Genomic DNA, 15,229 nt, shown 5'->3' with positions numbered 1-15,229 from the left:
TGACGGCACCCATTCACTGCAGAGGATCATTTGGTGAGCAAGTGATGTAATGCTACATTTCTCCCAATCTGCTCAGATGAATAAACAAACTCCTCTACATCTTTGATGGCCTGAGAGTGAGTATATTTTCAGCTAATTTAAATTTTTGGGCAAACTGTTTATTTAATAAATCATTCATACTGTGTCTCTAAATTAGACAAAAACAGCATGTTCCTAATTCTTTGTTTTGGACAGACCTCATATAGTACCACAAGACTTTCCGGTGCTATAGCGTAATCGTTTTCATTTTGTGTTTACTTGCATTAGTTTATTTATGAATTTTGACCAGAATTTGTCATATTATACTCATATGCACAGGTCAGATTACACAGCTGGAGCAGCTTTAACGCTGTCTGTTCTTTAGAGTCCAACGTGACTAAAATAAAAGCAGGAGGAAGCACCCTTGTGTTTCAGCACTCTATATCTGCTCTGCTGACGCAATGTGGGAACTGCACACGGCGCTCATGCATAGTTGCTTTTCATCTCAGTAGTCCGGAAGGTCAATTGATCAGCCCTCACAATCACATCTTCCTCAGCTCTCCACGATATGCAGAGGGTTTGCAGAAACCCAACATCACGGTAAGAACCATACATTCTCACACTCACCATTTACAAACACACCCACCCACCTTAGATAATTCACTCATTTACTACATTCCTAAAATGTGTTTCTTCACAAACAGAGATGTTACTGAACGCAAAGAGCTTGTCCTTAAGAAATTGAATCCCTCAACTGACTGACAGGTTTATTTTATTTGTATATTGCAGTTTACGGTAAAGGACACTGGAATTGTGCAGAACTTTTTCGTGACTCTGCACTGCTCCTTTCCTGCTGTGTATGTTTGGCTGGATGTTGACAATATTCCTGGTCACTTTGATGTCAATGGCTTCCTGATGCTGTCTAAAAAGTCCACAGTTCTTTTTGGAGCATGGAGACCCACCACTGCTGAAGAAATCACTGCAAATCTTCATATCACGTCTCTCAGGGATGTCTACTAAATTTATATGCTTGTCAAGTTGTCTGACTGAGAGCTTCTTTAAAATCAACTATACAAAGCAAATTAATAAAAGATTGTGGGACACTGCGTCCTCAGGGCGACCCTGTTAATTATTAGACTACTTTTATTTTATATACATATTAAAATATTTTTCTAACCATATAAAAACAAAGTGCATAGTCCATTGTTGTCAAATACTTGAATCAATTGAAATATATTTTTTTTTTTACAATAATATAAAATATTTAATCTTTTTATATTTTTATTTTTAGTTAATAATGTGACTATTTTTGAAAAACACAAGTCATGGTTGGTCAGTATGCTTGATAAAAAATAGACTTGATTAAGAAATGTGTAAATATTGAGATTCTGTTCTTTTCCATGGCTGTAACGTTACTCAAGTCAGACCTGAACACGTTGCAAGAATGTCTGGAAGAGCTCAAACAAAGGCTTCATTGACACAGGGAGTGATGGCTGGTATAGCAGTTTTTGGGCAGCACCATGTCGCTGTTCTTTGACCCTCTGTCCAGCAGCGGTTTGCTCGCGCGATCTCTGCCGAGGAATGGATGGCGCGTCAGAGGTGCAGTATCACTGATTGCGACTGATTAGTAAAGTCGACAAATAGCTGTTCCTCCCACCTCCGGGAGATTGCAAATCATATCTGAAAAGGAAATGAAATAATTGGGTTTCTCATTTATTAACCCGCGGCTTCTGTTATTAGTTCGAATGTGCGCATGTGGTTTCCATCCGTCTCGACTGTCGACTCGTTCTCGGATAGTTGTTCGGTAAAGTTATTCATATCGAAAGGATAGAACTATGGAGGAAAGTTTTATTCAAAATGTTTTGCGCTTCTACGGTGAAAGCGGTTCGCTGTCCACGGGAAACCTGGAAAACTTTCTGCGCCTCATTACCAGCCGCCGCGCGCCGTCGGTCGATGCTGACGCCAATCCGCTGAAGAACACAGAGGTAATGCAGATGCGTCCCGTCTCAGACACATCTACCCTTTCGTCTCACTCTTTCTGTTAGGATTTTTTCCATTATAATATAAAAATGCAAGTGGAAAGTTTATATCTGTTTGTTTAGGCAAACAACGCTTTATCTATAAGAACAAACAAGCAACACAAGTGAAAATAAATATTTTGAATTAATCTTTCGAGGCTGCATGGTCAAATTTGTTGGAGAGCCTCAGCCGAATATAGATTAGTCTACCTTTTCAATGTGGAATTATTTTGGCTGTGTGGAAAGCCGGTCTTTTCTGCTTGACTAACGGGACGCACCTCTACCTGTTTGGGGAAAAAAAAAATATTTATAGCAGCATAGCTTAATTTGACAAAATGTTGGGAACCTGTTTTCAGTTACATCTTGAATCATAAGGATTATAAGAATTATTTATTTTACTTTAATAACCCCTTTCTGTTTTTTAATAATTTGCAATAATTTGATATTTTGATCTGTAGGCTACCTAACTATTGGCGATTAGCATAGTTTGATGTAGCCATGTATTTTTTACTTAATACATGTATAAAACAAAATGTATTATCATGTATTCGTGCATTGCTGTTCTGTATGTTGTTATTGGTTTGGAAACCGAAAATCTGATAAAAAAAAATTCTAAATATTTACTTGAAAGCTGCAAAGAAAATATATAGGTAATGGTAAAGAATATATATTGGTAATGTTTAACTCTTGACTGCATAATTAACTGTTATGGTTTCTTAAAAATAGTTAAAATGTTTATATATATATATAAACGGGGGTCCCTGTAAAGTTTGAAAACCCCATTAAATAAATGAACTGAAACTCCATTATAGTTTCAACTGATTTTTATATATAAAATTGTCACGAAAACATATTTTGCATATCAAACATTATACTCAGTAATAATTCTGTTTAACTGGTGTTGCTTACTGGTAATAGGAGATATTTAAAATGAGACATGTTTTGTCCCATGTCTCAAGAATCCGTGCCACATTCTAATTCTTGATGAAGCAAATGTTTATTTATTTATTTATTTATTTTAATTTTTTGGTAGTGTTCTTCATTGTCAGAGCTGCTGTCTGCCTTTGGATTGAGCAATACTTCTGCCGTCAGTCTCAATGATCTGGAGATGATGTGTCCAGCTATTCTCAATCAGGTCCTGCTCCCTGCCTGCCCTTACACCTCCCCCTCAAACCATAATGATTCTTCATTGTTACCTGATCACAAAGGTGAGTATGATTACCACAAATGCCTTCACCTTGGTGGAAGCGACAATCAAATGTGCTGTATGGAGCCAGGAAAATATATTTTGAGTAATGAGGAAATAGGCAGAGATTACAATAAAACCTCTGGAGACCATATCAACTTATTTGATCAATTTATCAGTGAGTTACAGATTGATTTCCTAGTATTTATTTTGGGTGTACAGTGTATTTACTCAACCAAGAAATACACACTTTTGTGTAATCATGGTTTTGCCCTTTTTGCTTATGAATCATAATGGTTAAAAGTTAATATTATTATCACTCCACACATTACACACAGATTCTTTTAGAGAGCAAACACTTGAACTGATAAGTGGATTTTCCATGACCCATCATCACATTGTTGATTTACTCATTTTGTTGAGAGACTTGAACTGTGCAGCATCAGTTTCTCTTTGTCTGATCCAATTTCATATGGTAATGATGTCCTCACTAACAGACTGTACAAGAGATAGTATTTTACTTCACTGCATCCCAGTACCGAAACCTAATACACTTCCTGCATTAGGTTTCTGTGTTGGGATGCAGTGAAGTAGAACTGCACTGAATTGTGATAAACTGAAACTACAGTTTTACTCACTTCTTGAATTGAATCGATGGAAACATTTTTGTTATGCCTGAATATGTGTAAATCTGTTTCCTCCTTCCTGTAGTTTGGGGTTATGGTTTCCTGGCCGTGACCGTGATAAACTTGGCTGCTCTGTTGGGGTTATTTCTGGTGCCTTTGACTAAAAAAACATATTTTCCAAAAGTCTTGACGTATTTCATTGGATTGGCCATTGGGACACTGTTTTCAAATGCTGTACTGCAACTTATCCCAGAGGTAAGAATGAGTTACAATGAGATTATGAGATGATGTTTGAGAGATAAAATGGCTTACAAAGGTTTAGATGTAAAAAATATGTAGCTCTAGGGGGGAAACGTTATCAGATTGGCCAAAAACAGTCAATTACTCAAAATAATTCTTATCTTTTTTTGCCAACTGAACAGGCCCTTGGCTTAGATCCTAAAGATGATAACTATGTGCTAAACGTAGTTGGGATTTTTGGTGGATTTTACATTTTGTTCTTCACTGAACGAGTTTTAAAGATGGTACTGAAAGCAGATACAGAGGTAAGAGCTTGCATGTGTTTAGACATTATTCACTCGAACAGATCGAGCTGTTTTCAGGCCTAACTCAATGGTTCACCTCCACTGCAGCTGGGACACAGTCATTCCCCTCCCCTGCAGTCAGCTGATGTCACCATCACCACCTTTAGCAATGACGTTGTCATAAACAGCATCAGCGGTGACATCGTCACAAACAACACCACTCATGAAATGAACTCTATCAATGAAAAGTTCAACAACCCAAGCGAGAGTCCAGCCGTTGAACAGGTAACTCACAGAATTCATATGTATTTCTATACATAATCAAACAAAAATAAACACGCAGGATTATCAATACACTGCTATTTCCCTGTTAGTACCCAGAGATGTTTCCTCCAGGAAATGTGCATGATTTCCTGTTGCAGTGAAAGCACAATAAATATTAGATTAAAGATGAATGATTTGCAGAAGCGCATTATTGATCTTGCACGTGGTTATGTGCTCAACTGCTGTTTGTTTACTTTGTGTCCTTCAGTTCTCTCAGAAATGTTCATTCACCATCCAAAAATATTTAAACCATAAGGCCGTCCATACAGTTAAAGCAATTGTGTTCCACCACTAATTTTTATTTTATTTTTTGTAAACATATACTAGACTACACAAGTCCGAGTTTACTTCTTATAATAGCATATATATCAGAATATAACTTTAAAAACCACAATTGTGACTATATATTTCTTGTGATAGTGACTTTATATGTCACAAATGCAGCTTTAGCTATATCTTTTGACTATATCTCACAATGGGAATTTATTTAACATTTGTACGTAATTTAGTTTTTTGGCATTTTTACCTTTATTACGCTAGGGCAGATCAGAACGATTTATCATTGTCTGTTTTCTGTTAAATTTGTGCAGAATGCATGCGTGTTATTAACTTGTCGCTGGCTGAAAGGGGAGGGAATGTCTAATATAAAGACTGTGGCGTGGATGATCACTGTCAGTGATGCTGTGCATAACTTCATCGACGGTCTGGCCATCGGAGCGTCCTTCACACTCTCTCTACTCACCGGCTTCAGTACCTCTATTGCCATCTTCTGTGAAGAGTTCCCTCATGAGCTGGGTAAAACACAGACATAGAGACCTATCATCAAAAGAGCACGTCATTTTTTACACGAAGTCAGATTTTCTTTATGTCTCTCTGTAGGTGATTTTGTGATTCTGTTGAACTCGGGCATGAGTGTTGGTCAGGCTGCATGTTTTAATTTGCTGTCAGCGATGAGCTGTTACCTCGGTCTTGCATTGGGGATCCTGCTGGGCAGTAGTTTTGCTCCAAATGCTATCTTTGCCATTGCTGGTGGGATGTTCCTCTATATTTCCCTTGCAGACATGGTAAGACATCTTCTTATTGTGGTAAATCTTAAAATGAATTGCAGTAATGACTGCCTGAATGTACATTATCCCACCCACTTACAACTTGGCATAAAACATGGCCATGAAATATTGATTTCAGTTTAAATTAATGTATAGCTTTTATTATACCTTAAAGATTCAACTAAGAAAAAAAATTAGTCAACAACAATAAACAAAACAGCTGGTGTCATGATAAATCAAGTCTTCTCTAGAAATCGAGTTTAAAGAACTTTTAATAGGTACTCTCTTTCATGCCTGACCACAATTCCTACAAAATTGCAACACGTTATGATACATGTTTGAACTACATTTTAAAAGCCATTAAAATATGTTTCAGTTAGCTTATCAATACCTTATTAGCCTGATAGCTTAGCTAATACACCACAGGTTTACACGCATCACAACGATCTTTAAAATAACGTGTTAAATAATAAGTGTTTATTATAGTTGTTCTTATAATTAAATGTTAAATGTAATGGTAAATGTGAAGTCAAAGATAATTTCATTATGTCCCATTGTTTTTAATGCATTATAAAGCAATTATATACATATTTAAAATTATTATAGTTTGTGTGTACATGAAACAACTAGTTGAAGATCAAATTTTGAGGGAGAACCCATTTTGTCACAACCTGGCCTAGCGATAAAGCAAGCATAGCAACAATTTTACAGCATTTTAAAATCATCTAAGATCATTTTCACTATAAGCACTACGAACTGAGATGCAAGATGCCACCAGTTGCGTTTGTAAGAAATAAGAATGAGCAAAGTCGGAGCTGTGATACTAGAAAAAGTACGAATTTACCATTGTCATGGACAACAGTAAAAATTCCCCAAAAATGCCACAACTGACCAATCAGAATCAGGTATTCCAGAGGGTTGTGTAAAAGCTTTCCTTAAATTTCTAATTACAATGTTTGCTGTTTTTACAGTTCCCAGAGATGAACAGTATCATGGCTACACATTCCAAAGGTTTTCGAGGAAGGGTTGCGTTCTTCCTGATCCAAAATGCTGGGCTGTTCACCGGATTCACTGTAATTTTGCTTATTACCCTGTTTGCGGGTGATATCAATCTGGGGTAGAAAGAAAGAAGCGAATGAAAGTGAGAAACAAGGAACAATTGTTTTCAGTGCCAGAAACCAAAAACTTGAGACAGACACTGTTGGTTTTTCAGTTTGTATGTTAGACTTGTACTGTATTTGCTGTTGGGGAAAACATAACACAATCATATGGTCCTGGAGTACATGATTTTTATTATATTGTTTAATGAGATTTTGTTGTTGTACTGATGTGAACAGGCAACAATGCGGCGCTGTGTGAGGAGGAATTCCTCAGTGGCAGTGGCAGCCTAGCACTGAGTCTCTGAGCAGCTTTGTCATCCAAATGTCAATGCTGAAGCACCTTTTGAGTGAGACCGTATCATGTTCACACAGTCTCTAACCAAAGGAAATGAAAGTGAAGATAATTGCTGTGTGCTTTTGTGTGTCTTTTCTACAGCTGGTTTCATTAGGGGGGAAATGTGTGAATTTAAACCTTTCATTCCTTTCCAGTGAGTTAGTACAAGGTCTGGGATACAAAATGTATTTTACCAAATGTATTTTTAAAAAGAATTAAAAAACAAAACTGTAGATTGTTTGTGAAAAAAGTATTTATTTAAACATTCATCTCTCTAGTTTGTTGTCTTTCTTGATGGCTTTTTTCCCCACTGTCACCTTTAGCTCACTAGCTATATATATATGCCATTATTTTATGTAAAACTGCTTTTTAATTATACTTATTGTGAAAAGAGTTATACAAATAAATATGAATTGAACTAAAGATGTTTCTCCTAAATTCTAACATTAGGCAGAAAATGTTGAGATTTGAACTTTTACACAAAGTATATATTTTTCAGATAATATTTAAATAATTGTTTGCTGTAGTACTATGACAAGTAAAAGCCAATATGCTCTCTGTAAGGTTTTGTTTTTTCATACATAGTATTCTATATATCACTTAAAGTTTTATATTCTATATTTAAATGTAATGCATTTTGCTTTAGGAATGTGACATTTGCCATTTCCCTGTCAATAGCAGTGTTAACTTTTTTTTCTTTTTAATAAGTAGGCCTAATACAATAAGTAATTTAATGCCAATATAACACAAAGTATAGTGTTAAAATTTTACATTAATCAATAATCATTCATTAATAATGCCATTACATGCATGATGTGAGAACACGTCATGACAATCTGTGACAAGGAATCATGACACTGTACATAATGAATCAATATATAACGTTGAAATTCACTCAGTATTCCTACAATTCATGTACAGTTCGCCAAACGCCCATAGCCACTCGTTATATACCTGGATACTTCAGTTTTGATTTTCTCTACACACTGACCTCCTGATAAAAGTCATATAACAATTAAAGATTTATAACACAAGGGAGAAAAAAAATGTTTAGCAGAGGGGCCCAATTGTAACAAACATGAAAAGTGTTGTTACTGATAAGGGCACCAGGACAATCAGGAAGTTTGTAGATGTAGATATTTATAGTTATCTAGCAGTAGTGGAACATGGTCCACGTGGTGATGCAAGTTATGACAATGTATTTGTGCTGCTGTATGAACTGAAATCATTGCAGGTATAGTCTGATTAAACTGTTCTCATCATGTGTCAGTACACTTTTGGAAATGGTTTCAAATGCAGTGTGAATAGGGGTGATCCCGAGTCAATGATAGAGCAGGAAAACTGGTCAGCAGTTGAACTTTGAATCATTTCTAATGTGTGCTGGAAGTAAAACTAAGCAACACGGATCACAAAATCAATCATTTCTGTGGTGATAGGGCTTTTGGTTACAGTCCCAAATACAACATGTTTTGGTTAGCCTACCGCTCCAGAAGGCTTTCATTAAATATTTTATGATCTTTTTTTTTTAATCTAATCTGGAGACCTATTTTTTATTCTTTGGCTTTTGTAAATGTACTCTTATATATTTGTTTCTGTCCAGTCGATGGCGCTAGTGTTCATGTGTTTGAGGTTTGACCATATTCTTCCTTTGCATTACACTGCCAGTATACAAATCTAATAGCGTGTGCTATTTTGCTTCTCTAAATTTGACTGTCCCTTGTTTCTGTCTAAATAATTTAAAAACGTGGGTTGATCATCAATCTGTCTTTTGCCATCCACTTTTAGGCCATCGTTATTAGCACTCAAAATCTTGCGATCTTTGTAAATGAGTGTTTAAAATGGCATATCTGGGCAACAGCACAGTTCCCTGTAAACCCAGTTTTCAGACATATTAAAGAAAGAAAGAAAGAAAGAAAGAAAGAAAGAAAAAGAAAATGTCGGTAACACTTTGCCTTGTCCGCCAAATGCGTACTTTTCCTCCTCTCCAGTGGATGGCGACGTGCTTCCTCTCAAACTGTCAATTTGAAAGAGAAGAAGAAACGGCGGAACAAACAAAGTAAAGCATTAATTTTAGTAGGATCATTTACAGTCCAGGTGAGATAAGTCTATTTTATTTGTTTTAAAATTAACGAAAATGCAGGGGAAAAGCCTTTTTTAATTCGCATAAATTAAAATGCATATTGTTACAGTTAATAATTCTTGGAAGTGTCATAGTAAATAAATCTCTAAACACTTCCGTAAACACACAAATGCCTTAAATATTTCCTCACTGGCTGCCCGCAGTCATCGAGTAAAGGTCAGTAACCCGGAAATCTCGTCTTATCAAGATCGAGGCGTGCGGGTAATCGAGAAATTTGCTGTGAGTTTCTGTGCCACTATATAATTCAGTCTTTGATACAAATACAAACACAATGGCTGGCAAAGTGAGATAGTTGTTATCTAATGTTTTGTTATGTAAAGTAAATGCAAACTCTGTTATGCATGTAAATGCACGTGTATCACTTAAATCGATATCTAGATCTGAAATGTTGTTCACTTACAAAACATGATAATGACAAAATAGGTGTAATAGGATTTAATAAACACAGTCTTTAGCTTACAGTGTAATTATTTCTAATGTCATGCTTGATTTGAAGGTCATGGCTGAGGTGCAGATTCGTCGCTACCGGGAGGAAGATCATGAAGAAGTAAAAGAGGTTTTTACTCTCGGGATGAGCGAGCACATCCCATCGTCCTGCATGCACGTTCTCAAACAGCCCCTAGCGCAGATGTTTCTGGGATGTGTGTTTTGCGCTTTGCTGACCAGCTCAATGTCCATCCTATTACCTGTACTAGCAGTCACGCTGCTTTTGGCCGCAGGCAGACAGAGTGTGAGTTATATGTTCACCAAGTACATCCAGACCTGCCTTGAGCAAGATCTCAGCCACATTCAGCAGACCTACCTGGATCCACCTAACGCCTGCTTTTGGGTGGCCGAGAGCCAGGGTCGTGTTGTGGGTACAGTAGCGTGTTTGCCTGCCGAGAAAGACCAGAACTTCCTGGAACTGAAGCGGATGTCGGTTAAAAAGACTCACCGTGGACAAGGCATCGCCAAAACGCTCTGCCGTACGGTGGCTGACTTCGCTCGTGAGCGTGGTTTTCGAGGAGTACTGCTTCACACGTCGGTGGTCCAGACTGATGCACAGAAGCTCTATGAGCACATGGGCTACCAGAAGGTCAGTGAATTTAGTGCTCCGGAGGCGATTGCCAAGCTGACTAATTTCACATTGATGGAGTACCAGCTCGTCCTCAAACAACATCGCAACTGAGATTGAGATCTCCCAACTTCAAGTCAAACTGCCAAGGCTTTTTTAACACTGGTTCAGATTACTAATGAAGCACACCACTATCATCGTTTGTCTGTTTCTTCTTTAAATCATCAACCTTGGAAAAAAGGGAACTTTTCTTTTATAAGAAATTGTTCATAAAAAAAAAACATCTATTGTTTTTAAAAAATCTGATTTGGGATCGTTCACCCATAAATGAAAATTCAGTCATCATTTACTCACCATTTACATGTCATTCCAAATCTGTATCACTTTTGTTTATCTTCAACACCCAAATGAAGATATTTTTAATGAAATCTAAAGAGGCATCTGTCCCTCCATTGACAGTCCAGGTAACCAAAACCTAGAAAATCCAAAAAGGTCATAAAGTTGAACAAATTAAATTTAGGCTTTTATTTTCATCTAAACAATGATCGACACACATACATAGAGCACATCACATATGGTAAACATGGATGTTCTTAAATGTGTGATATGCGAGTACCACTGATGTTTATTTAGCGTGTGACGCATGCACAAGCTTTCATGTTTACCATATGCAATGTGCTTGATGCATGTGTGTTTATACAACATGTGAAAAAAAATTCATCATATAAATTGATCAGAAATCTTCAAAAGATGAAAACACTTGATTAATGTGGATTAGTTTTCTGATGCCTTTATGACCTTTTTTTTTTGTGGAAGTTTCGGTTTCCTGGACTTTCAGTCGAGAGACAGAACCCTCTCTGGTTTCATTAAAAATGTCTTTATTTGGTTTTGGAGATTAACCAATGTTGTATGGATTTGGAAATACATGATGGTGAGTAAATGACAGAATATTAATTTTTGGGTAAATTATCCATTTAAAAACCTTGAATAAAAGGTGTCCAGATCTTGTCCTGTCAGAATATTCATCTCACCACTGAACCAGAAGCATTTAAGGGACGTGTGCTTGGAGTCTGTAGTCCTTGAGATTATGTTGGTTCAGATCATTTCTATTTATTTATTCATAGCCTGTCCACTTCTATGACTCAGTAAATCTGAAAAACAGTAGTTTCCTGTAAGTCAAGTATTTGTTTTTGGTCGATGAGAGGCATGAGATGTAAATGCTTTGAAATTGTCAGATGGTGCTCAACAGGAACTGCTTGCAACACGAATGATATGTGTTACATTTCCACCTCCGTGGTCGATGAGAGGCATGAGATGTAAATGCTTTGAAATTGTCAGATGGTGCTCAACAGGAACTGCTTGCAACACGAATGATATGTTACATTTCCACCTCCAGGGCGTTGATGTTGATTACAATGGCAGCGAGAATATGAAAATTACTGATCGATATGAATAGTTTAAGCTTATTAGCAAAATAACAGAATCATCATGTCTAATTTTACTATGTAGTTGACTTTTTTTCTATTCTGTGTTTTTAATTTATGAAAGAATGTACGATGTGATTGACCTGTGATTGAATGTTTAAATGACTCAAAGCATCTGGATAAAGTTGTTTTTCTAATAAAACCAAATGTAATTTGTTGTAATAACCTAAATCAATAAAAACTTTTCTGAATGAACTGCTTTCATGTTTTGATTATAAATATTATTAATGCATAGAACAGCTTTTCTGAGTTTGATTTATCATCCTGACTTGCTTTGTATTCAGGTTTGATTAGATCAGTAAGCAACATCAGTGGTCTGAAGATCATGTGATTTCCTATGGGAAGTTTCACACTAAGTCCTCTGAATTGAAAAAGCATCTAATGACATAGCTCAAATATTTAATTATCTTATGTAATAACGAATAATTGCATTTCTGGACAACATTTTGCACAGATTTTTTGCAACTATAACAGTATTAAAGCAAGTTTGCTGACTTATGTCTCTGTCTGATAGGTCTGGGCTGTGAATAACAGTTCAAGCAGGAAAAGCCTGTGTAACGGTAAGCTTTAAAAAAAAACGATATATTTGACATAATGCATTTTGTTATGCATTTAGGTGCATTATGCTATTAGCTTTCTAAAATGTTCTCAGACTAAGAAGGCACTTTCTTTATTGTAATATATATGTTGTCTTCTGATTTTCTCACAATCCCACTTGAATCTCAGTCCTTAAGCCTTGATGTTGTGGTATCAGATCCGTGAGTATCAGGATGCAGATTACTCTGCTGTGAGGACGATATACTCCACTGGGTTCAGAGAGCATGTTGGAACTGTGTATCTTCTGCCATTGAAGCAACCATGGATTCAAGCTATGCTGTGTGGATTCTGTCTTCTCACTTATATCCTCTCCGGCTCGATCCTGACCTGCATGTTGTGTGTTGGAGGGGTTATGCTGGCTACTCGGATGGCAATGCAGTATATTTTTGAGCAGGGTATTCAGCTTGGGCTCAGAGAGGATCTGCTGGACATCAGGAACTCCTACATGCAGCCTGGAAGCATTAGCTGATTTTGGGTTGCAGAACTGAAAGGGTCTATTGTCGGGACGTTGGGCATTTTGCCCTGTGTGGAGGAGCCAGGTGCTTGGGAACTAAAAAGGATTTCTGTGAAAAAGGAGTTTCGGGGTCGTGGCCTTGCGAAAGCTCTTTGTAAAACTGCTTTGGAATTTGTTGCCAGGCATAATGTGAAGAGAGTGGTGCTTTTCACCTCTATGGTCCAAACTGATGCTCATAAGCTGTATGACAGCATCGGGTTTGAAAAGGAGGAGGAGTTCGTGTGGCCATCACTTCCTGCCAGGCTGATCAATTTCATGGTGTTTAAATATGTACACAGAAATGGCGGTGTCATGTCATGCTAAAAAACAATTGTAAAAAGTTGTGTGTGATCTGTCAAGATCCCAATGGAGGAAAAAACATTTGCCAAAAATGTTTAATTTTATATCAAATAAACATAATTCTAAAAATAAACAAAGGTTTCACAAAGACAAATTCAGATGATATAGTGTTTTTTGATATCCCATTCTTTTTTAAATCTAATTTAACAATTAGGTACAAATCACATGTTTTGTTATAAGATTATATATGTATGATTAATTATCTAACAAAGTTGCTGATTCCCATTGGCTTCTATAGTATGGAAAAAATACCACTACGCAAAGTCAGAGGGGACCAACTGAAGGTGAACTATCACTTTAATTCATGGAAATTTAAGTTAATCAACATCACTACAAACCAATATTTTGTCCCAAATTGATTTAGACTGCACTAACTACAAATATTAAATGAATAATTCACCCAAAAGTGAAAATTAGCTGAAAATATCGGAAAACATCACAACAATCACACAACTGTGAATAACATTGCTTTCAAACTCGCAATTTTTCATTTGACTTTAATTGATGCAGTCGAGTCCTGTGGATTATTGTGATGCTTTTATATTTTTTTTAATCAATATTATTTAATGCAGGTGAATAAATTTTCATTTTTGGGTGAACTATTTGTTTAATTTAGACAATTAATTTAAGATAAAATAAATTGAAGCCCTAGCTGTAATTACAACCCTGTTACTGACAGGCTGCTTAATCAGGATTTTAGACTAGCTATTTAGATATGTCATCAATTTAGTCAAGCGACCTTTCACTGAGGGTTTTATAGCTTGAAAGTGTTTCAGACACTATTTTGTAGACCACCCTTTTCGAGGTAAACATCCCTCCCGTCGTATCCAGTGAGTCGCGCTCCTCAGGAAGTAGCTGTCACATCCACATTGTCCGGGAATACACACAACACGCATCAAAAACATCACGGTAAGTTCAAATGCATGGTTTGAAATAAAGAGCATGAAAGAACCGTTCAATGGCCTCACATCCTCGATGTTTTTTTCGATGTATTTTCTAATCATTCTCAGTTGAGGGGTGTAGCGGCAGTAGTATAAATAGGCGGTGGCTGATCGATGGGAGGATTGTTGAGCTGCTGGCGATGCGCTCCCCTTGAATTAATTGTTTTTACTATTCACTACTACAGCATTACCTAAATTAAAGTGAAGACTGTATCATTCTGCAACATTTATTTATTTATTTATTTGTTTATTCATGTGGGGGAGGGAACAGACGGACCAGGCTGGCAGGTGCATCATCAGTAGATCATCACTGCACTGGAAATAAGCAAATGTGCACAATCACACTGCTTTCATTCCTCTTGAATACAAGTTTAATTCATTAATATAGTTAATATAGTATAGTTTAATTCATTAATTCTAAGAGAAGTCATTAAACAGACTATTTTATTTAATATCTTCATTTTAGTAATGACTGACACCAATATTTTATATATTGTGTGTGTGTGTGTGTGTGTATATATATATATATATATATATATATATACATGCATATACATATATACACATATATATGGATTACAACTGTTTTATAATAAAACAGCAAGTTTTATTATAAATATAGTAAACCACCACACATATTATAAGAATACCATGTACAGCCATGTTTAAACATTACATTTATGTTCTTGTAAAACATATTATGGAACGTCTCACTGATAATTAAGCTAAAACAGTGTTTATGAGTGGACACTCCCTTGTGTCAGCTGATTTTTTCCCCCACTGAAGCATGTTCTCCTCCTTATATTGTTGTTTTGTAAATCCTCTCTGACCCTATATTGTATTTTCTGCATTTCCTAGCATTTAAACATCATTCCCCACCAAAACCCCCAACGTGCCCTGTTGATTCCTTGCCTGATAGAGTGTAACGCTGTGTATCACCGATACAGATGAGAGCCACTGTTTTATAGAGTAGTCAGAGGAGAA

The 15,229-nt window shown here is 36.4% G+C and overlaps 3 protein-coding genes and 1 pseudogene across 8 annotated transcripts in view; all 4 read left to right on the top strand.

The window, feature by feature from the left end:
- LOC107747546 (beta-mannosidase-like) overlaps positions 1–1,207 on the top strand; it is a 12,918-nt gene extending 11,711 nt beyond the window's left edge. For 2 of the 3 annotated variants that reach the window (XM_016562113.1, XM_016562111.1), the window contains 2 exons: positions 358–618; positions 808–1,207. In XM_016562113.1, coding sequence (XP_016417599.1) covers positions 358–618; positions 808–1,038 — 492 coding nt within the window. In that variant the 3' untranslated portion in view covers positions 1,039–1,207. Of the gene's footprint in view, positions 1–357; positions 619–807 lie in introns of those variants that run through there. The other variant, XM_016562114.1, reaches the window with a different exon arrangement.
- Positions 1,208–1,308: 101 nt separating this feature from the next.
- On the top strand, positions 1,309–7,385 carry LOC107747545 (zinc transporter ZIP8-like). The gene is made up of 8 exons (XM_016562110.1): positions 1,309–2,003; positions 3,070–3,244; positions 3,934–4,103; positions 4,271–4,393; positions 4,481–4,657; positions 5,287–5,491; positions 5,576–5,760; positions 6,714–7,385. Exons 1-8 carry the CDS (start codon positions 1,854–1,856, stop codon positions 6,861–6,863), a joined length of 1,335 nt encoding a protein of 444 aa, XP_016417596.1. The 5' UTR covers positions 1,309–1,853; the 3' UTR covers positions 6,864–7,385.
- Positions 7,386–9,198: 1,813 nt separating this feature from the next.
- LOC107747598 (probable N-acetyltransferase CML1) lies at positions 9,199–10,538 on the top strand. 4 transcript variants are annotated; one of them, XM_016562193.1, is made up of 3 exons: positions 9,199–9,270; positions 9,460–9,535; positions 9,813–10,538. In XM_016562193.1, exon 3 carries the CDS (start codon positions 9,816–9,818, stop codon positions 10,482–10,484), a length of 669 nt encoding a protein of 222 aa, XP_016417679.1. In that variant the 5' UTR covers positions 9,199–9,270; positions 9,460–9,535; positions 9,813–9,815; the 3' UTR covers positions 10,485–10,538. The 4 variants fall into 4 exon arrangements, with proteins under 4 accessions (XP_016417679.1, XP_016417681.1, XP_016417682.1 ...); XM_016562195.1 differs by lacking the exon at positions 9,460–9,535; XM_016562196.1 differs by lacking the exon at positions 9,199–9,270 and having other exon boundaries at positions 9,281–9,472.
- A 1,793-nt stretch (positions 10,539–12,331) lies between these two features.
- LOC107747597 (probable N-acetyltransferase CML5) lies at positions 12,332–13,303 on the top strand (annotated as a pseudogene).
- The last annotated feature ends 1,926 nt before the right edge of the window (positions 13,304–15,229 follow it).

This window comes from Sinocyclocheilus rhinocerous, unplaced genomic scaffold (genome assembly GCF_001515625.1).
Source record: "Sinocyclocheilus rhinocerous isolate Xijiao unplaced genomic scaffold, SAMN03320098_v1.1 scaffold469, whole genome shotgun sequence".
In the NCBI taxonomy this organism is placed as follows: Eukaryota; Metazoa; Chordata; class Actinopteri; order Cypriniformes; family Cyprinidae; genus Sinocyclocheilus; species Sinocyclocheilus rhinocerous.
This window is presented reverse-complemented; position numbering and strand designations above follow the sequence as displayed.

What these genes read in the sequence shown, in the direction of transcription:
- LOC107747545 (XM_016562110.1), top strand. Translation starts at nt 1,854, where the DNA reads ATGGAGGAAAGTTTTATTCAAAATGTTTTGCGCTTCTACGGTGAAAGC. An exon ending in TACTGCAACTTATCCCAGAG is followed by an intron (nt 4,104 to 4,270) that starts GTAAGAATGAGT and finishes CCAACTGAACAG; the next exon opens with GCCCTTGGCTTAGATCCTAA. An exon ending in AGAGTCCAGCCGTTGAACAG is followed by an intron (nt 4,658 to 5,286) that starts GTAACTCACAGA and finishes AAATTTGTGCAG; the next exon opens with AATGCATGCGTGTTATTAAC.
- LOC107747598 (XM_016562195.1), top strand. Translation starts at nt 9,816, where the DNA reads ATGGCTGAGGTGCAGATTCGTCGCTACCGGGAGGAAGATCATGAAGAA.